This window comes from Canis lupus, chromosome 1, assembly GCF_048164855.1.
Source record: "Canis lupus baileyi chromosome 1, mCanLup2.hap1, whole genome shotgun sequence".
Classification (NCBI taxonomy): Eukaryota; Metazoa; Chordata; class Mammalia; order Carnivora; family Canidae; genus Canis; species Canis lupus.
In genome coordinates, this window is record NC_132838.1 from 14,423,309 (window position 1) to 14,445,098 (window position 21,790).

General features: G+C 45.0%; 1 protein-coding gene across 1 annotated transcript in view; it reads left to right on the forward strand.

Annotated features, from left to right (window-relative positions):
• The window catches only part of KDSR (3-ketodihydrosphingosine reductase), a 38,001-nt gene that overhangs the window by 2,362 nt on the left and 13,849 nt on the right, over window positions 1-21,790 (forward strand). Inside the window, exons 2-7 of the mRNA XM_072821285.1 lie at window positions 2,055-2,144; window positions 4,519-4,575; window positions 9,213-9,278; window positions 9,470-9,565; window positions 15,251-15,442; window positions 20,760-20,843. Coding sequence (XP_072677386.1) covers window positions 2,055-2,144; window positions 4,519-4,575; window positions 9,213-9,278; window positions 9,470-9,565; window positions 15,251-15,442; window positions 20,760-20,843 — 585 coding nt within the window. The remainder of the gene's footprint in view (window positions 1-2,054; window positions 2,145-4,518; window positions 4,576-9,212; window positions 9,279-9,469; window positions 9,566-15,250; window positions 15,443-20,759; window positions 20,844-21,790) is intronic.

Here is a 21,790-nt window from a genome sequence, read left to right on the forward strand (position 1 = left end):
TGGTACCACTGTACCATTTTGCAATAATGTAGGCTGAGGGTTTCTTTAGCAGCTGCTTATGAGGGTTCAGTGCTCAGAGGGAGGGAGATAAATGGGACTTGGTGCTCGTTCTCAAGGAGCTTACAGTCTGGTAAGGGAGCTAAGACATGTGCACAACGGAGGAAGCGACAGGGAAAGGATAGGACTGAGCCACAGAGTCAGGAAAGCTTCTTGGAGGAGGGGACCTTAGATCTGGCCTCTGCAGGACAGGTAGGATTTGGATAGGTAGGTATGTGGGGGATGTTGGGTGGAGGAACACTGAGGCAGCAACACCATCATACAACAGCGGGGGGGGGGGGGGGGGGGCTGTTAATTGCTATGGAATTGGAATGTGGGGTGAAAATTAAAAAGCCAGAGCCCCCATGAAATATCTTGGCAGCAAAGAGCTCCTCAGAGGCAACTGTTTAGCTGAGGCAACAGGTAGATTTTTTGACAGTAACCTTCTGGAGAAAATTGGTTAATTATCTGCCAAGGAAGCCTCTTCAGTGGTGAAGACTTGGCTAAAGGGAAGTAGGGAAGCCGAAGCATCCATGGAGATTGGGACATTGTGGAGGCGTGGCTTCCTGGTAACTTTAAAATAATTGAGATGGGATCAGCGATGTTCATTACAGCATAACTAATACCTAATGGTGAAATATTTGAAATCACCCGAATGTGTGTTGTATGGAAGTCGACAGCTAAGTTTCAGTTTGGCTCCTTAACGTAATATTGTAAAGCCTTTTATTAGTTTTTTTGACGTAAGATATTTTGACATGTATATCCTATCATATAGGATATGATCCCATGTAAGGTCAGCTGCCTATGTGAAACTTTCCCCCCTTCCTTCACCTGACAACCTGGGGCCCTCCACTCTCTTGACCTGTATTATATAATTTGCATAGGAAAAATGACTAGAAAAATAATATTACACCTGTCTTACTTAGGTAAGTATGTAGCAAGTCCTTCCTATGTGCCAGGCGCTGTGCTAAGTGCTAGGAATGTAGTGGGGAGCAGAAAGAGAGTAGGTATTTTTAGGGCATTTATGAGGCAGGGATAGGAGAGATGGTTGTGAATCAGATAACCACACAAATAAATGCATGGCTGTTTGAGTCTGTGAGTGCCATAAAGTAAAGGGAAAAGGATGCGGTGCTGAAAAGTGGGTTGAGGTTAGGGAATGGGCAGGTGAAGGTTTTCCTGAGGAAGTGATGTTTGAGCTGAGATTTATTTATTTTTTAAAAATTTATTCATTTGGTGGGGAGGGAGGGAGGGAGGGAGGGAGGGAGGAGGGATAGAGGGAGAGAATCTCCAAGCAGACTCCCTGCTGAGCACAAAGCCCAGCAAAGTGGGACTGGATCCCACAACCCATGGGATCATGACCTGAGCTGAAACCAAGAGTTGGATACTTAACCGACTGAGCCACTCAGGCACCCCTGAGCTGAGATTTAATGGGTGAATGGATGCCAGCCAGATGAAAGAAGGGCAGGGGAGATAGAATGTGCAAAGGCCCTGTGGTTGGAGGGAGCGTGGAACTCAAAGCCAGTAGAGCTGTGCTATAGATTATGGGGGAACAGTGCAAGAAGGAAAGCTTTCCCTTTTGGTATTTCCATATGATCCTGTATACTTTTTTAAGAAGCGGTCATGTAAAATATTAGAAGATCTATGCAAGTGGCTCTTCTCTTGTGAAGATAGTCACACAGGAGATAAGCAATAAGGAAATAAGATTCATTTGAATTTGGAACCAGAGGTAGACTAATGGCTTACTTATTAGCTCGAGTTATAGGGTACTTTCCCTCCAGTAAACGCAGAAAAATATAGATGTGCAATTTATAGTTCAGTACCAAAAACAAAGCAGCAAGACAGTAAAATCTTTCATGTCTCTGCTTAATTCATTCATCGAGTCTGGGACGAGGAAACTACAATAGCTAAAAATCTGTCTCTTGTAGATTGGGTTTTAGAGCCCGTCCCAGTTGTTTTAAATAAACTTCCCAGAGAAGGGAAATTGCAAGAGCTAAGATTTTTATTATATTTGCTTTTAGGTTACAGGAGGCTCCAGCGGCATTGGAAAGTGCATTGCTATCGAGTGCTATAAACAAGGAGCGTTTATAACTCTGGTGGCACGAAATGAGGTACGTCTTCTGGGTGTGTTATCATGGACTTGCTTACTCAGCTTTTGATGAGCCCGAGAGGCTGGGCTTGTGCTTAGGGGTCGTGAACCTGGGCGAGAAGTGGCTCATCTCTCTGGTTTGAGGTGTGATCCTGGAACCCCTGGTTGTTTCTCATATTCAGGGCAAACACTTCTTGGTTGAAGTCAGGTCGGTTCCACAAATATTTATTTAGTTTCCACAACGGTTGAGCAACATCAGAGACGCTGCTTGTCGAGATGGTCCATGTTGAGATGGTTGGGGCGGGTGCACACCTGCTGTGGGGACCCTGGGGGAGGGCCTCCGCCTACGCACCCCTGCTGAGCCGATTGCGGGGCTGATCCCCAGTCCTTCAGGATATGCAGGTGGTTCCCTGGAATTTGCTTATTATGGAGATGAGGTACATCTCTACCAAAACCGGACTCCATGGGAAATCTTGCTCCTTCCTTCCCAGCAGTGTAGCAAAACGTGGTTTTCTGTGTCAAGTCAACACAAGGTCTGCTTTGCTGTGCTTTGCTTTTTTCTTTCTTTTCCCTTCCCTTCCTTTCTCTTCTCTTCTCTTCTCCTTCTCTTCCTTTCTCTCCTCTCCTCTCCTCTCCTCTCCTCTCCTCTCCTCTCCTCTCCTCTCCTCTCCTCTCCTCTCCTCTCCTCTCCTCTCCTCTCCTCTCCTCTCCTCTCCTCTCCTTTTTCTTCTCTTTTCTTTTCCCTCCCCTCCCCTCCCCTCCCTCCTTTTCCTCCTCTCCTCTCCTCTCTTCTCTTCTCCTCTCCTCTCCTCTCCTCTCCTCTCCTCTCCTCTCCTCTCCTCTCCTCTCCTCTCTTCTCCTTTCCTCTCCTCTCCTCTCCTCTCCTCCCCTCCCCTCCCCTCCCCTCCCCTCCCCTCCCCTCCCAAGGTCTGTTACTCTTGCTAGAGTCGTTTCCACATCCAAAGCAATGACACTGTATTCACATGAACAGTTGTGAAGCCCTCTGGCTCCGTGGAGGCGGGGGGAGGTGACCACGGCCGTATTGTTGTCCACTGCCGTTGTTCTGTGCTTGGCATAATGCTTGGCTCCCAGAGGGTGCTCAGTGTGGAGCTGTGGAGTGAAGAAATGAAGGGAGGGTTGATGGAAGGGCTGGGGATGCCAGCAGGGCATCACTGCTGGGGGACTCTGGACTCACCTGTGCCACAGGAGGGCAGTAGTAGGTGGCCACTCAGGTAGGGGTGCACAGCTGCCAGGGAGAGTCTGGGGGGGGGGATGTTTAAATATTGGCCTAGAATTAGGCTTTGATGTTCATTATTCCTTCTTAAAATCGAGAACAGTGGGATTGCTACCTTTCATTTGTATCCTGACATCTCTAACAATGAATTTACTTTGACATCAAAGCCACTTTATGGGAAGGAAAATATAACTTTAATAAAATGGCATTTGGTGAGATTTAAGCTGTGCCGATATTTGATACAAGGCAGATGAGAAGGAAGCAGGGGAGACACCGGGTTTGAGGTGTTTCAGAAGCTCCTTCTCTGGTCCTTGCAATGCTAGACATGAATGAGCAGACGAGCCTTCTGGTATCCAGAAATTCTTTATTATCTAATATAGTTGTTTATTCTACTTTTGACAAAGGAAAGTTGTGTGTATCTTTATTCGTAGAACAAAATTATTATAGACACACCCATGTTCAGAAAACCCACGTCTTTCCCAAGGATTCGCCTCCTCCTTTGTTCTTCTCTAGCTGTCCTGATGTACTGAAATTACAACTTTTTGAACAAATTAAGAACTGTAAACTGATACGTCTCTCTCTTTGAAAATGAGTAAAACAAGCAAAATTGAGACCTTGGCAGAGTTTCTCAGTTTCAGGGTAGCTTTGCTTGTCTTAAGATTATTCTCGAAAGTTGCCAGGATTCGGTTTTCTCAATGTACCTGAAAGGTGATTTTCACTATATTTGCTTTTATGGTAGAGGAGGAAAATATTGGACAATCTCTTATGAAAGCACTCTTGATGTGAAACCATGTGAACTCTTAAGTTTGGGAAGCACTGCACAGCCATGTGGTGGTTCTTGTTTTATATCACAACCAAATAATGTCAGATCAAAACATTTATTAGAGTTGATATGGTGCCCATCAGCAATTAGTAGTGTTGATTAGGATTTTGCAGTTTCTTTGTTTTTCTGTTACCTTTCAGAAAAACTTAATCATAGCCAAAATAACTTTAGAGCTTCTTTCTTTCGTAGACAGTGGCCCATAGCTATGCAACATAGGTGCTGTCTCGCGTGTTTTCTAGAATTTAATAAATACACAAATAATTGCTTTTTCGCTCCATTTAAACAAACAAGCAGACAAATAGACAATCACCAGAACTAATTGTTCTCTGTTGCTTTCAGGACAAGCTGCTGCAGGCAAAGAAAGAAATTGAAAAGCACTCTATTAATGATAAACAGGTATGATCAGTCTTCATGATGCATTTTCTGTGCTAATCAACATAGTTGTGGAAAGGGGGAAAAACGGTTATTTCAACTGTGAATAGTTCATTGAAAACGTGTAGGGTTTTTCCTAATTAAAATACATATTAGACTGTTTTTGAAAAAGGTGAAATCATTTGAATTGTCTACAAGTTCAGGCCATTCCCCAAAATGTACAGACTTTGACTTCCGTGCACCAGTGATCACATGTTTTTACAGAAAATGATCTCAATTATTTATTTAAGGTGACTTCATACAAACACATAAGTGGAAAGGGGTACTAAATTTTTTTGGGGGGGTTATGGCATTTTGGGATGAATAAAATGGCGTGTGTGTGTGTGTGTGTGTGTGTGTGTATATCTTTCAGTATAAAACATAACAATAAGTTACTATGATACTCCTCACCCAGCTTAAGAAATGAGATTTTCTGGGGCCCCTGAAGCCCCCTCTGGGTGCCCATATCGCCCAGTCTCATTCCTAGAGGCAACCCCCAACCTGACTTTTGTGTTGCTATGCTTTTTTCATAATTTGACGAGGTGGTACGTGTGACTCTCCGTAGTATACTGTTTCTTTCTGCTTCTCTTTGAACTTTATGGCATCATTCTTATTTATTTGTTTTTTTTTTTTTTTGTCTGCATTCCTGAGGCATACCTCACATACTATTCAATTCACCCGTGTCAAGTGTACAGCTCAGTGGCGTCTAGCGTATCCATGGAGTTGTGCACCCAGCACCAGAATCCATTTGAGAATTTTTCCATCATCCCACCAGGAGAGCCCAGATCGTGTCACTCCCTGCTTCCCCCTTCACCCCTCACAGCCCCAGGCGATCACTAACCTGCTTTCTACCTCTGTAGATGTGTAGCACGTCGTTTTTCTGGTACTTTTGTGCAACTTGATCTCTTCGCTAGATACTGCTTTTGAAATTCCTTGCTGTTGCTGCATAAAATCATAGTTTGTGTGTGTGTGTGTGTGTGTGTGTGTTTTAACTGCTGTCACACATTTTCTGAATACATATATACTACCTTTTGTTCATCAATTCTACTGTTGGTGGATATCTCACTTTTGGTGTTTTGGCTAGTTTGTTTTATTTCTTGCTGTCACTGAAGTTTTTCTACAACACATCTCTGTGTACGTGTGCAAGAATGGATGGTGCCTGGAAATAGGATTGTGGAGTAACAGTTACAATGCATGTGCATCTTCAACTTCACTGGCGTGGGGACATGCCCACTGGTAGTACCCGCTGCCCTGGTTGCCCTGCATCCTGCCAACACTTTGGTATTGGCACATTTCCTAATTTTTGCCTTTTGGATTTTTTTTTTTTAAGATTTTATGTATTTATTCATGAGAGACAGAGAGAGAGAGAGAGAGACACAGGCAGAGGGAGAAGCAGGCTCCTTGCAGGGAGCCCGATGCAGGACTCGATCCCAGGACTCCAGGATCATGCCCTGAGCCAAAGGCAGATGCTCAACCACTGAGCCACCCAGGTGCCCCTCAGATGGGTTTTAAATGCTGTTTCACTGTAGTTTTATTATTATTTTTTAAAATGTATTTTACTTATTTATTTGAGAGAGCACATGAGCAAGCAGGGGGAGGAGCAGTGGGGGAGGGAGAGGGAAAGAATCTCAAGCAGACTCCAAGCCGAGTGTGGAGCCCAATGTGGGGCTCAATCCCACCCCCTCAGATCAAGACCTGAGCCAAAAGCAAGAGTCAGACGCTTAACTGACTGGGCCACCCAGGCGCCCCTCACTGTAGTTCTAATTGCCTCTTTGCTTCACCTCCAAAATATGTTAGAGATCTTCCCATGTCAGTAAGAACGAATCGACCTCTCTCCTGTAACTCCTTCAGCAGAGTCCAGGTGCCCAGCGTATGTGGTCGTTTCCCTGTGCGAGGGCTGCTTGCACTTCTCTGCTCGCGTATCTGTGCTGCAGGCAGAGAGCCTTGCTTGTGAGATTTTCTCTCCTCCGTGGCCTCTGTGCTCCCCTTCCCTGCAGTCCGGGACTGTTGGGAAGCTGCCAGCTCCGCAAATCCCTCACCTTTCCCCGATTCCTGGAAGTTCTGATAGAGAAAGACGTATCCTCTGAAGCCATGGAGCGTGAATGCTGCTGGCCAAAGGCCAGGCCTGCCGTCAGCACCCTCTCTCTGCCCGGACTTCTTCACCGTGACTCCCGTCCCCACTTGAGCTGTCGGAAGGCTTTGGGTCATGTGGCAGGTTCCAGATGCTTAGGGTCATGTGGCAGGTTCCAGACGTGCGCGTCAGGGAGAGGACAGACGGCAGGGCTGGGGTGGGCCTGATGGAGCTTGAGCCTTTGCCTGCACAGAAGGGCTTTGCCACAGGGCTCAGCGTAAGCAGGGCCCTGTGGACACTTTTCTCCTGGTGACTGGTTAGTCTTTCTTTCTTTCTTTCTTTCTTTCTTTCTTTCTTTCTTTCTTTCTTTCTTTCTTTCTTTTTCTTTCTTTCTTTCTTTTCTTTCTTTCTTTCTTTCTTTCTTTCTTTCTTTCTTCTTTCTTCTTTCTTTTTTTTTCTTTCTCTTTCTTTCTTTCTTTCTTTCTTTCTTTCTTTCTTTCTTTCTTTCTCTTTTTTTTTTTTAATTTTACTTGTCCTTGGGATAGCTTTTATTTATAGTAAATGATCTAATATTGTATGAAAAGACTCATGTAAAAAATCCTGATTAGAGGCATAAAACCCAGGGGCAGCTCCTCTGGAATATTCCAGGTGACATTTGTGAAGGAGGCTGTTTCCTTAGGAATTCAGATCCTTTGGACAGGGTTCCTTCCTGCACCAAATAAGACTTCCTGCCTGGCGCATCCGATTCTAAGGCAGTCATCTCTCACGTCGTGGCTTTATTCTGCACGTCGCATCTTAGAGCTGGAAGGGATCTCTGGTCACCAGCTCCTGACACCCTTTCTGGGCCTGGTGAGGCCACCGCTGCCTCCTCAGCTGCCGCCCGGCTAGTGACCAAAGGGGCAGGATCAGGACTCAGGCTTGCGGACACCAGGCCCTCTCCTTCCACCGCTTACACTCGAGGCCACATGCGGGCGCGAGTGCCCATGTGGATGTGCCCTCCTGTACACACTCATTCTGTCTGCCCCCTGGCTTGGCGGCCAGTGTCCACCGAGGAGAACTCCTGGAAAGACTGAGAAGTCCAGAAAATGCCTTTCTCCCTCTCTCTGCGACCCCCTCCTTGGAACCTAGAACATTCCGATCTCAGAGGCTTAGCTCTGGATTTGAAAACATGGTCCAAAAAGGGAAATTAAAACAATAGCTCATTGTTAGTGCCCTTTCATATCCTTAACGGCTATTTTATAAATTTCTATCAAAGCAAGCGCTGAAATATGTGCTTCCTCTCCTTCCTTCTTCCTTTCTTCCTTTCCAAAGACCAAATGGAATTGTTTCCCTTGGCAAGTGTGGGCTGGGCTCTTCCTGCCATCTCTCTGTGCTGTGAACCCCTGAGCGTGGCCAGGCTTGGACTGGGTGGGCTCGAGGGCCTGCCTGGGTGGCCCCTTGTCTAGAGAATCCCTGAGTGGCCCATCAGCCCAGAGTCAGGGACCTCAAGCTCCCACAGCCCCAGATCGACCCTTGGCCTCGAAAGATAAAATCACCAGTGCAGGGACTCAAACTCAGGTGGCTTTTGTGAGTAGGTATTGTTTGCTTATCTCTTCATCCCCTGCCTGCTGATTCGGACTCCCAGTAGGGCAGTCTGAGCCCTGGGAGTGCTCCAAGGGGAGTATTTTTTAAGCGTATTTATTAGATTTATTGTTTTTATTTTTAACAACCTAAGATGTTAACAATTGAGATACAATTGATGTACAATTTATTGATCCTTTATGTAATTTATGTATTCTTTTTAATAACCAGAGCTATAATTTATGTCCAGTAAACCGCACCCATATAAAGAGTACAGTTTGATGGCTTTTGACAGATGCATACACGTGTACAGCCAGCCCTGAGATCCAGACACAGAGCATGTCCATCCCCCCAGAGTTCCACTTGTTTCCCCACGAGCCAGGCCTCCCTCATCTGACCACAAGTGATCTCAGACCTGCCTTCGGTCACTGTAGGTTAGCGGTGTTCCAAGAGGAGCTCTTTACATTTCTTATCTGTTTCCAGCCTTATCTAGGTAAAACTGACAAGAATTGTATGGATCTGAGGGGCACAGTGTGCTGATTTGATACACATTTGCATCATGACATCCTCACCACCTCAAGTTGATTAACACACCCCATCACTTCACATAGTTATTCTGTGTGTGTATTGAGAGCATTCAAGATCTACTCTCAGCAGATTTCAAGTATACAATGTAGTATTCATATCGGTAGTCACTGTGTCGTACAGGAGATCTCCAGGACTTATTTATTTTATACCTGAAAGTTTGTACTTTGACCAATATTTCTTAAGATGTGTTTTTCAGTTTGCATAAGAGTTTTCTGTGAGAACTGCCAAGAAAATTAGGCTCCAGTAGTGCACTGTCAGCAGGTTTCCAACACTGCAATCTATGCCCACAAGACTAGACTCCCTAGCTATTGGAAAGAATTGCCTTGATTTAAAAAAAAAACTCTTTAAAAAAATGCTTTTAGACGCCTGCATGACTTTGATCGTCTTTTTCTCTTCCTCACAGGTGGTACTTTGTATATCAGTTGACGTATCTCAAGACTATAGCCAAGTAGAGAATGTCATAAAACAAGTAAGAGGTTGGGCTACCTGGAATTGATTTGCTTGCCTTTCAATTGGTTCTTAGCAGTTTGGCGTAGGGCTTGGAACTGATAAATCATCTCTGTAGCTTTAATAGTTTGTTAGACTTTATTTATTGGCACTGAGTTGCTACCAAGTGATGCTTCTCTTTTTCTTCATGGCTGCTCTGATAAACTTTTCCAGGCACAGGAGAAACTGGGCCCAGTGGACATGCTTGTGAACTGTGCGGGAATGTCACTTTCGGGAAAATTTGAAGATCTTGAAGTTAGTACTTTTGAAGTAAGTGGACATTTGCTTTTTGCTCATGTGCTAGCCCAGATACTCCAAGGAGAACAAGGCCACAGGTGAAGGCTTTACAAATGAAATAGTTAGAATGCATTTAGATTTACTAGAAGCTTTAGAAGGCTAGGGGAAAGTCGGACAAGGTTTTAGTTGTAGTACCATGGCCATCTAACCTTAAGAGCTTGGACGAGTCTCTGGGCCTTGGTTTTCCCAGCTATAAAATGAGCATAAAAGCTCCAAATTGACCTGCATTGCCGTGATGATTCACCAAGGTACACTCTTTTGAAGAGAGCTCTCTGTAAGCCAAGAGATGCTGGATTTTCATCTCAGCTGTCAGGGTTTTTAACAGTGGTAAACCAGAGAAGTTCAAGAGCAGACTCTTGAGTTCTGAAATCAAGGCAAAAAGATGACACATCAGGCAGCCCGGGTGGCTCAGTGGTTTAGTGCCGCCTTCAGCCCAGGGTGTGATCCTGGAGATGGGAATCGAGTCCCACGTCAGGCTCCCTGCATGGAGCCTGCTTCTTCCTCTGCTTCTGTGTCCCTGCTTCTGTGTCTCTGCCTCTCATGAATAAATAAATAAAATCTCTAAAAAAAAAAAAAAACAACAAAAACAAAGAAAAACAAATGACACATCTTGGTTTATATTTTTAAACAAGTTTGTCATGGAACGTCTCTTAGTAATTTCTATGAGCTCTAAATAAATGAACATCAGATTCATAATCCTTTTTTTTTTAAATTTTTATTTATTTATGATAGTCACAGAGAGAGAGAGGCAGAGACATAGGCAGAGGGAGAAGCAGGCTCCATGCACCGGGAGCCCGACGTGGGATTCGATTCTGGGTCTCCAGGATCGCGCCCTGGGCCAAAGGCAGGCGCTAAACCGCTGCGCCACCCAGGGATCCCCAGATTCATAATCCTTCTAAAGTACAAAACAGTTTTTTAGTTGACATGGTATCAACTGTCTTTTCCCTAATGCTCCATGAACCTTCATTGTAGTAGTGGCTTTTGAATGTTTTTCTCCGAGAAGGTAAATGACATCCCCTTTTTATGGAAAATGAGAGTGCTAGAGTAGCAGCATAGACACCTTGCTTCTGGTGGACTCTGGGAAAGCACCATAACCTCTGTGATTTATCGTCCAGGAGGGAGAGTCCAGATATAGCTGTAGGCAGAGGGGCACCTTATCTGGGACTCGAGTGTCTTAAGGCTCCTTTATCAAATCAGCATGAAAGGTAGTTGCCTTGACCTGCAGGCCTTTACTGTAAGTAATCAGAGGGAGGTTTTGAAGATGATTTCAGCAGCTGGGTAAAGAATGAGTTGGGGAAGATAGTTGTTGTATCAGTCTAGGCGGAACGCGATGAGGTAAGACGTCAGATGATGAGGTGGCCAGGCAAAGAGGAGTCAGGTGTGTGTGAGTGTGTGTGGAAGGGTGTGAGTGTGTGAATGAGTGTGTGAGGAGTGAGTGTGAGGATGTGAGAGTGAGTGTGGATGACTGTGAGGGTGTGTGAGTGTGTGTGTGTGTGTGTGTGTGAGAGAGAGAGAGAGAGAGAGAGGGAGGCTAATGGAGGGGCAATCTGTAGAGTCACCCTGACTCAGTGTGGAGGGCAGACTCAAGGACCTGACCAGGAGTCCTGTTTGGGGCAGGAGCCAGGGGTCATAGGAGGGCTAGGAGGTCGGGGGTCAGCTTCCGGAGCAATGTGGAGTGGCGCAGGGGCCAGAACCACTGGGGTCTCAAAGGCCACCATGGGGAGTTGGGATTCTAGTCCAGCACCTTTGAAGGGGCTTAAGCTGGGCTGGGCAGTAGCAGATCAGAGGATCTTTCTGCTGGTTGTGTCAGGAGCGGTTCAGGAGGGGTCAGAGGTCATCAGGGCAGGAGATCATGATGTGGAGGATGCGGGTGATGTGAGTGATGCCGGTGCAGGTGCTCCGGTGGGTAAACCCCAGGCTGTGTGAGGGGGCGGCGAGGAGATGGGCGCAGGGAGGGCTTGAACAGCTGTTGGGCGATGCTGGAAGCGCTCCGGCCCCAGGGAGAAGCAGGCTTCTAAAAAGAAAGGACAGTTAACCCCACACCTGTTGCCTGGGACCCAGGGACGAGGCCTCTGGCTGCCCTGTCCTGAACGCAGGCAGCAGTCCTCTGTACCCCCAGCCCCAGGCCTGCGTTCACCCCTCTGCTCCCGCTTTGTCCGTCCCTGCCCGTTGTGGGGCTGTGGTCAAGGCCACTGTGCTCATTGTCCGCAGGTCCTGTGAGAACACCCACTGCCAGGTTTGGTGCATTTTCTGAAGATCAGAGTTCATTTTTATTTAAAATGAACTCTCTCATTTTTTAATTTGTTTTGTTTTGATGGCTGGTTTGTTTGTCTCGTGTGCACTTTACTGAGGCTCCCAGGGCTCCCCTGAAAGTGTGTGCATGCCTCACGTGGTCGGCTGTGTTGTTACAGCCCACGGCTGGGGGATCCCGGCAGGTGCTGTGCGACTCCCTGCCAAGAGGATGAGAGGATGCTTGGAAACGTGTGCCAGGTTCTTCTGGCCTTTGACCCAGGTGCCTTTTGTCCTTGATAATTTTGCCTTGTGCCTTCTCACTGCCATAAATCTTAGTCATGGGTACGACGAGGTGCAGAGTCTGGGAGGCCGTCCAGTGAATCTGAAACGGGAGGCGGTCTTTGGGAAGGTCAATGCACTTCTCTTAATTTTCCACTTAATGGGTTTTCTTTATGGATTCTTGGACCTATGTCCTGTTTATCTACCTGTATCAGTGATAAGTATTTTCATGTTTGATTGACTCTATAGATCCACATGAGGAGAGCTGACGTCTTAACAACATTGAGTCTTCTAACCTGTGAATGTAGAATATATCTCCATTTATTTAAATTTTCTTCCGTTTCTCTCAGCGGTGTCTTGTAGTTTTCAGTGCATGGGTCTTGCACCTCATTTTTCAACATTTCCTATTTTCTGATGCTAGTATAAATGGTAGTTTTTATGGCATTTTCTGAATGTTCATTGCTAATGTAGAGAAATTCAATTGATTTTTGTGTATTGATCTTGCAGTCTGGCTGACGTCCATTATTAATTCTAGTGCTCACTGGATTTTCTGCATTCAAGATCATGTCATTTGCAACAGTTTTACTTTTCTGTACCCATCTGGGCACCCTTATTGTACGGTTAGAACATCCAGTACAGAAGGGAAATGGTGAGGACAGACGTGCTGTAGTGTTCCTGATCTTGGGAGAAAACTTTTTTTTTTTAACCATTAAGTATGATGTTTGTTGTAGTTTTGTTCTTTCTGTTGTTTTTGCTTAGATGCCGTTTATCAAGTTGAGAAAGTTCTCTGGTATTCCTAGTTTGCTGAGAGTTTTTTTCTTTCTTTTTTCTTTAAAGAGCACCCACGAGTGGGGACAGGGAGGGGCAGAGAAACGGAAAGAGAGAATCTAAAGCAGGCTCCATGTTGAGTGCAGAGTCCAACTCAGGGCTTGATCTCAAGACCCTGAGATCACGACCTGAGCCAAAATCAAGAAGAGTTGGATGCCTAACCCACTAAGCCACCAAAGGGCCCCTGCTGAGAGTTTTTATAAAGAATGGAAGTTGAATTTTGTCAGGTGCTTTTTCTGCATCTCCTGGGATGATTTCAGAGTTCTTATTTAGTTTGTTGATATGGTGAATTACATTGATTAATTTCCAGTGTTAAGCCAGCCTTGCATTCCTGGGATAGACCCCACTTGGCTATTCATCCTTTCTGTGTTCTTGAGGGATATTAGTTGTTTTCTTTCCTTGTAATGGTCTTTTCTGATTTTTGTGTAAAGGTAATGTTGGCCTCTTACCATAAGTAGGGGAATATTCTCTTCACTTTTCTGGAAGGATTTGTGTAGAATTGGTATTATCCTTAAATGTTTGCTCGAATTTTCCAGGGAAGCCTGAGGTTATCTTTGTGGGACTAACTTTAATTTAATGTCTTTAGTAGATTTAGGGCTACATTTTTAAAAAATATTTTATTTATTTATTAGAATGAGAGAGAGAGAGAACGAGTGGGGGAAGGGGCAGAGAGAATATCCAAGTAGACTCCCACTGAGCACAGACCTCGATGCGGGGCTTGGTCTCATGATCCGTGAGATTAGGACCTGAGCCGAAATTAAGAGTCAGACACTCAACAACTGAACCACCCAGGCACCATTTACAGTTGTCTATGGTTCATTCATTCATTTTGCACCTGTGTACATGTACTTTTATTTAATATTTGAATTAGTTACAGTCTGTAGTTACAGTGTAAATATAGTATTATATGCCCTCTGCTTTTTTAAACTTGCAGAATAAGTATTTCCCGTATCCTCTGGTGTTTCTGGTCACCATCTCTAAGAGCTATATGACTTTCTGTAGAGTCAACATTCATGGTTGACTCAGAGTTCCTCAATGAAGTGTTTGGTTTCATGTGCTGATAGATCTAGTATTTTTACAAGACTTTAATATAGAGACATTTTGATGCACGTACTTGTAGATTTCCAAGTTAAAACAAGGTTTTTAAGAGTTCTCAGGATGAAGGGAAAATAGACTCTTGGTACCTATGTAAGCTCTTACCCATCATAATCCAGGAGCCAGTATTGGTCACTTACTGTGGGTCAGAGACTGTGCTGCCACTTGACTTGTGTTTTCCTCTTTCAATTCTTGCAACAGCCCTATGAGCTAGTACCAGCATTAGCCCTGTGTTCAGCTGCAGAAATAAGCACAGTAGCTGACTTTCTTCTTCATCATCAGATAGGTAGTAAATTGTCAAGCCAGGGCTTCAAACCACAGTCCATTGCTCCTAACCGCAGTCTTGGTCTCTTTGTGTAGCTTAGAACTAATAGGTTTATTTATTTTTATTTTATTTTATTTTATTTTATTTTATTTTTATTTTTATTTTTATTTTTATTTATTTATTTATTTATTTATTTATTTATTTATTTATTTATTTATTTAATTTACTTATGATAGTCACAGAGAGAGAGAGAGAGAGGCAGAGACATAGGCAGAGGGAGAAGCAGGCTCCATGCACCGGGAGCCCAATGTGGGATTTGATCCCGGGTCTCCAGGATCGCGCCCTGGGCCAAAGGCAGGCCCTAAACCGCTGTGCCACCCAGGGATCCCAACTAATAGGTTTAGAAATATTTGGGGGCTTTTCCCTAAAACTGTCTTTCAAAAAGTGTTACCTGCAAGATGCAGTGTACTTTTGGTAAGGAGAAAACTAATCCTGACCAGTTTTCAGCAAAGACATCACTGCTGTCATGGTGAGAATGCAAGACTAGATTGAAACAGGCTTCAGGGATCCCTGGGTGGCTCCGTGGTTGAGCTCCTGCCTTCGGCCTAGGGTGTGATCCTAGAGTCCCAGGATCAAGTCCCACATCGGGCTCCTGGCATGGAGCCTGCTTCTCCCTCTGCCTATGTCTCCGTCTTTCTCTCTCTCTGTGTTTCTCATGAATAAATAAATAAAATCTTAAAAAAAAAAATAAAAGAAACAGGCTACAGACGGCAGGTCATGAGCATCATGACCCATTCATGGGATCATTATATCAGTCAGTCATTCCTTCGGCGCATCCATTGGGCTCCCCATCACTTGGTCTTCACTGAACTCAGATCTTGAGAGTGTACAGAGCTGTGGACTGCAGGCTTGAGGCCTTGACCTTGCTCACTTCTCACGTGGCTCTTTGTTCCCTACAGAGACTAATGAGTGTCAACTACCTCGGCAGTGTGTACCCCAGCCGAGCTGTGATCACCACCATGAAGGAGCGTCGGGTGGGCAGGATCGTCTTTGTCTCCTCCCAGGCAGGACAGTTGGGATTATTCGGTTTTACGGCCTATTCTTCATCCAAATTTGCCATCAGGGGATTGGCTGAAGCTTTGCAGATGGAGGTAAACACTGAATTCAGTTTTATATTTATATCTTCCAGCTCAGAAATGTTTGTTCCCTTTTAGTTTGTAGCTACTTTACACATGTTGTTGTATTAAATTAGACACTTGTAGACTTGACATCAGTGAAAGAGAATCTGCTCAACCCTTGAATTTTGCTGTTAACATTTTTCAGGCATCATACAGATTATGCTAGAAGCAAGATGAGTGTGAGGTGTTTTGCTTGCTTAGTTAATTAACTAATTTTTAAAAGGATTTTATTTATTTATTCATGAGAAACGCAAAGAGAGGCAGAGAGAAAGAGGCAGAGGGGGAAGCAGGCTCCCTGCGGGGAGCCCAATGCAGGACTCAATCCCAGCCCCTGGGATCACAATCTGAGCCAAAGGCAGATGCTTAACCACTGAGCCACCCAGGTGCCCCTTGCTTGCTTAATTTAATACACAAAGTACTACTGATATTTACATAGTATTTTTGGTCTAATACTCTGTGAGGATGCATAAGGTTAACCAGATATTTTATTCTCTAGAGGTGTTTCTTTAACAAAGAGATGTGTCCTTTATGACTGAAGAATAAACTTAGCATGTGTTTGAGGGAAGAGCTTAAATCAGCTACTGCCCAGCTCTCAGCTTTTAGACAAATCATTTAACTTGGTCTTTTTCCTTTGCTGTAAAACAAGAGGGTTGCGCTGAAAATATCATTTGGCTCTCCCGATGCTTACGCTTTAATATCTTAAAGAAGTATTGATGAAAGCGAACGCTTTTTATTTTCCCAGTTAGTAGAGCATGTTGTGAAAGAGGATTAGCATCAAAATAAGTGTCATGTTGTGATAGCCTCAATCGTGGGAAGCTGACTTTGCATTGTCGTCAGATGGGGATGCATAGAGAGTACCACGTATACCTACCCAAAATCACACACCGAAAAGGAAGGTAAAATTCTTTCTATTGTGATAGACTGAAATATAATGCTACATCATGACATTAGAAGCCCAGAAAAGAATTGGTTGTGACCAGCCTTCTCATAATAAGAGTGTGATTTGGGTGTCCCGTTTAATGATTTAGATTAGGGAGGGGTTAGCAAATTTTTTCTGTGAGGGCCAGCTTGTAAGTGTGTGAGCCTTTGAGGGGTGGATGTTGTTTGTCGCAACCCCTGAAACCTAACGGTGAGAGCAGGAAAGCAGCCCTATGTGACAGATAGATAAATGGACATGGCTGTGTTCCAGTAAAACTTTATTTATAAAAATAGGTGGAGATTTATCCCACAGGCCATAGTTTGCTGACCCCTGATTTAAAAAATCCCCAGAGGAGCCCTCGATGGTGTGTGACAGAGGGCCACACTGCCCTGCTGTTGGACAAACATGGTACCGATGAGTTGTTCAGTCAGTGACATGATCATGATGTGCCACATGGGGACTGATCGACTGTGCCATTCTCCTCAAAAACGAACCAGGCCCAAATTTCCTTTTTATCAGCTTGCTTTAGTGCTCTTAGTCACTAATAGGTCATAATAATGTTTAGCCAATGAGGCTCATATGGCTGTGAAATTTCAAAACAAGAATACCAGTATTTCTCTTCTTTTGAAATGTTCACTTTGAAAGTCCCTTTGCAAATAACCATTTGATTTTTGTAAGTTTTGTGAGATAGGAGTGGCAGAAGTTGTTAGGCTACCTTATTATAGATAAGAACACTGAGTTTTCAATAGTTCATCCAGTTACTCAAAAAGACATAGTTATTTTGCAACAAAAATAGTAACAAAGTGCTTGCCTTCTGGCTCCCTCTGCCTGGCTTCTGCAGCAGCTGATGTGTGGATAATTCAGGTCAGAAGTTGCCAGATTCATCTGGCCTGTTGTCTCAGCCTTCACTTTGGTCTCAGACACCTGGGTAAGTGAAGGGCTGCGTTGGAAATGAAAAAATCTGCTTATTAGGGCTCTTTGTCCCTAAGTCTTTTCTTGCAAAGCTACTTCAGGACTCACTAATTTAGGGCAAAGTATATAATCTGGGTGGCCTGGTTTCATCACTTCAGGTAGAACAGAGATGTTGCTAAAGAAGAGGGAAAAGGACCTGAGTTGCTAGGACAGAGTCCCCGAAGTGTCTTTGTGACAAGCATGGTTCACACGCTGCACTGCACGTAGCTGGCCTGGACCTGAAGTGCACTTGAGTTTTGTCCATATCTAGACTTCATGAAAAATGTCCCCGCATAAATGCAAAATAAAATAAACATGTGCCATGGGGAAAATACATTCAGTAATCAAAATCTACTTTTGTTCATAACAGACTTGCATCAGAACAGTTGTTTTGGGGCACCTGGGTGGCTCAGTCAGTTAGGCATCTACCTTCAGCTTGGGTCGTGATCTCAGGGTCCTGGGATCAAGCCCGATGTTGGGCTCCCAGCTCAGTGGGGAGTCTGCTTCTCCCTCTGCCCCTTCCCCCTGTGAGTGTGTACATGTGTGTTTTTTCTTTCTCTCTCAAATAAAAATAAACAAAAAAACCCAATTGTTTCTCTGCAAGTGTATGGTGTTGTGTCTGAAAACCTGGATGATTAATTTGGCTTTGCCAAGGTGACTGTGTTATCTGTGAATGAAACAGACCTTATAGAATTGCTCAGACTAAGTACTTTTGGATAATCCTTCTTGGTTTAATTAACTCTTAAGTCTTCTTGTCCATTCCACCCTTTGCCTCGCAAACTAAAGTAGGTCCCTAGAAATGTTTTGTGTACAATGAATAAATTTGAAAGAATGGTTTGTTGCATTTTTAAATTTTTTTTAAAGCTCTTTTAGGCATAAATGCATGATTTAAAGATTCTAAAAGTTAATCTTTTTGGAAAGCAGACTTCTGACATGGGTTATACACAATGAGGTTGTAGCAGAGACCGAGTAAAAGAGAAATAGCCTTTGTGCTTCCCTCACCTGCCCATGCTCCCCTCCCTCAAGGGCCGTTTGTCCCCACGGTGGTGAAAAGTAAGCTGCAGCTCATGTTCTAGAGCTTCTTCAACGCAGCTCTGGTCCTTTCTCCAGCAGAGAAAAGATGGGCACACAGCCTTTGCTTTGATAGCATTAGGAACTACACATTTTTGGTGGGATTATTTTGATAATAAATCGATTCTCTTGAGCAGTGGGTTGTCTTTCTGATTGAAATGGAGATGAGGTAGGAGGAAGAAACTGATGAGGGGATGGTCAGTCAGCAGGGACAAAGACAGACATTGGGGTAAGATGAGCAGAGGAGTCAGCCAGTGAAGTCCTGGCCCACAAAGTCTTTGAGAAAGTCGTGATCTCCAGGAGTCAGCGCTGTCTTAGCACGTGAAGCCTACCCAACCGCCTTTCCTTTGCCCCTGGGGTTATGGGATTAGTTGATCAAAGGAAACTGTAGATATCATTTGGTGTATCTCAAGTTCACCAGTTATTTGACCAAGAGTTTCAGGAGACTGAAGATCCATGAGGGCAGAGGCTCTCTGAGGCTCTCTGAGTTGCCTCCATCCATATCTTCCTTCATAGACCGATACCAGCACACAGTAGCCAGTCAAGAAGTATGTGTTGGATGAATAAAGACAGGTGATTAAGTGATTAGCCACTGGAGGTAGCCAACCATAGCTGGAGAGAGTCATTTGGCTTCGTGATTGTAGAGAGGATACCAACACCCGGAAAGGGGTCTGGCCGTCTGTGCCCACTCCAGGAGAAAGCTGTTTCTGAAAAGCTGGTTCAGCCATAACTCGGGTTTTTGACATACTGTCTCACATTAGTTCAGGTGCCACAGCCCTTATGCTTTGGAGGTGGAGGGGGCCAAAGAAGCAGCAGAGAAACAACCGTGTCTGAGCAGAGTTGGCTTCAGGCTTTCCCACTGGGCCACTTGCCACTTCTCAGCTTTTTCGCTGGTGTTCTTGTCTGGTCTGTGTACCGCAGAGGGCAAGGCCGTGGGAGACAGTTTTTAAAGTCACTATCTCAAAAACAAGTGGAAGAGGAATTGCTTGCTCATCAACCTCACTGCCTGGCCCGAATCCAGAGCTATTTATGAGCAGAGCTGGGCCTTGACGCCGCATGCCCCATCGATGCTGAGTGAATGAGCTCTCTCACGCCCTAAGTGCATTGGAACTGAACCAACGAACACATCACCCTTTGCTAGTGTACTTTCCAGGATGGCTGGCCAGAAGCTTCTGCCTACATGCTTCTCCCAGACCCTCTCAGCTCCTCCCAGAAGCTTAGAACTATGCCTCTCGGAGGGCCTCAGGGAGAGAAAGAGCTGTGTGATGAGATGGGACCCTGGGATGCTCTGTTGCCACTTTTCAGCCTCCCTGAGATACGTGGTGGCCTGCCTACCACCAGCTGCCTGTCTACTACTAACTCTCCTAGGTGTTGTCCTGGGGCTAAACAATAGCAAATAGGAAGACAGAAATTTTGATGGTATGAACTTATCCCCCTTAGAGCCACTAGCATCAGGGCCAGATGAGAGTGTGGAGCAGAGCCGCTGAGGAGCAGGATCTTTGGGAAGGGTGGTGTGTCCTGGCAGACTAGCAGGAGAATCTTCTGGAATCATCCCATTGGCGTGTGTTTATGAGTGGAGAATTCCAGCACGGAGGCCCAGTGGTGAGGTGAAGAAGACTAAGAGCTCATCTCAAGCTGGGAAGGAGTTTCTTAATATAAGTAGGGATGAGGTGGTCTTCGGGGAGGTGCGTGGCTGGTCTGACTTGAGACTCCACCCAGTGGGGAGAGTCCTGTTGGCTGGTTCTGGGAGGATGGAAGAAGGGACTCCTGACTCCCTCCTGACTTCTGGAGGGATCCACATAGTTCCAGGCCTGGATCTGGGGTGGCACAGGAAGGGCCTAGGGAAAGGGTTTGAATGATCTTCATAGATCTTGTAGATGAAATCAACCAGAGTTTCCGAGGCAGCTGTGAAGGAAGCCAGATTTGTAGTCTGATGGCAGAGGAGTGGACCTGCCCCATTGGCCCAAGGCCTGAGTAGTGTCAGGGTTGGCGAGGGGGGGCCACGTGGACTTCCTGTTAGCTGTCCACCTTCCTCCTGGACAGCTCCCAGGGCCTTGCCCCATCAGCAGGGTGGGCAACACAGAAGGAGGTGGGTCCACTGTCTTCTGAAGTAGACGTTGGTGGGGTGAGCTTTTTGCCTTTCTTCCTAAATGATCTTCCTGGGGAGGGGTTTCCTGACCCCGCCAATGCTAGTTCTCCATTTAAGAATCACCCTGTTGGTCTTACCAGCTTCTGAGAAAATCCGGGCAGTGTCCATTCTGTTGCCCGACGGCCAGTGCCAGGGAGTAAGGGAAGAAGCAGAGCTGTACCTTGTTTGCTGAAGGGGCGCGTGTTGTTTCTAAAATGCAGGTGAAGCCGTACAATGTCTATGTCACAGTCGCCTACCCGCCGGACACAGATACCCCTGGGTTTGCAGAAGAAAACAAAACCAAGGTAAGTGTTCTTCTGTGTCTGTTTTTAGCCTTCAACATTGTAAACAAACCTCTTTTCCAATTTTCTGACTTTCTGCCCATCAGCCTGGAGTCCTTTTCACCAGTCAGAAAATTGAGTCCTTTTCAATTGACATGTTAGGTAGAGAGAGGCCTCTGGACCTCCTGGGGAACTTTCATGTGGAGTCTTAGAGAATGCGGCCTATATTTTACGAGATTAGGATTTTTGCTAATAATCTTTGAAAATTTACCTAATAAGGTATTTAAAAAAAATTTTTTAATAAGGTATTTTCTTTATGATGGGGAGCACAGTCTATATTTTCAAGTAACTAACGAGATGATATTCTTGACCAAGAACATTCTTTCCTCTCAACTTAAAACACCTGGTTGCCAATCCATTGTCTCCCTGTGGGGGTCTAGTGGGCACCACGACTTAGCATTTCAAAAATGGATCATATGATTCCCTCATTCCATCCGTTCATTACTTCTCATCTTATTGCCCAACACCCAACAGCACCCATCAGCCATAGCGCTCAGGCCAGTAACTGAGAAGCCAGCCTTGATTATTCTTCCCATACTTCTCATCTGCTTGACTAGCACATCCTCTTGGCTCTACTCTCAGAACTTACCTGAATCTGATTTCTTTTTTTCCTTTTTTCTTTTTAACTGCAAATACCAGTGCCATGCTAGTAATGATAGTTGCCGCTGCTGTTTTTGCCTGAACTGCGCTTCATAGTCTTCAAACTGGTCTGCCTCCCTGTCTCTTCTTCACACAGCGGACAGTGATCCTTTTAAAGCATAAGTCAGATCTTGTCACGCCCCTGTTCAAACTCATCTTGTGCACAAAAGGCCAGAAACAAAACAAAAAAAAACTGTTCTTGTGCAGCACAGTCTAGCAGAATTCTCTAGAATGGAGATGTTCTCTGTCCGCACTCTCCAATATGGTAGTCA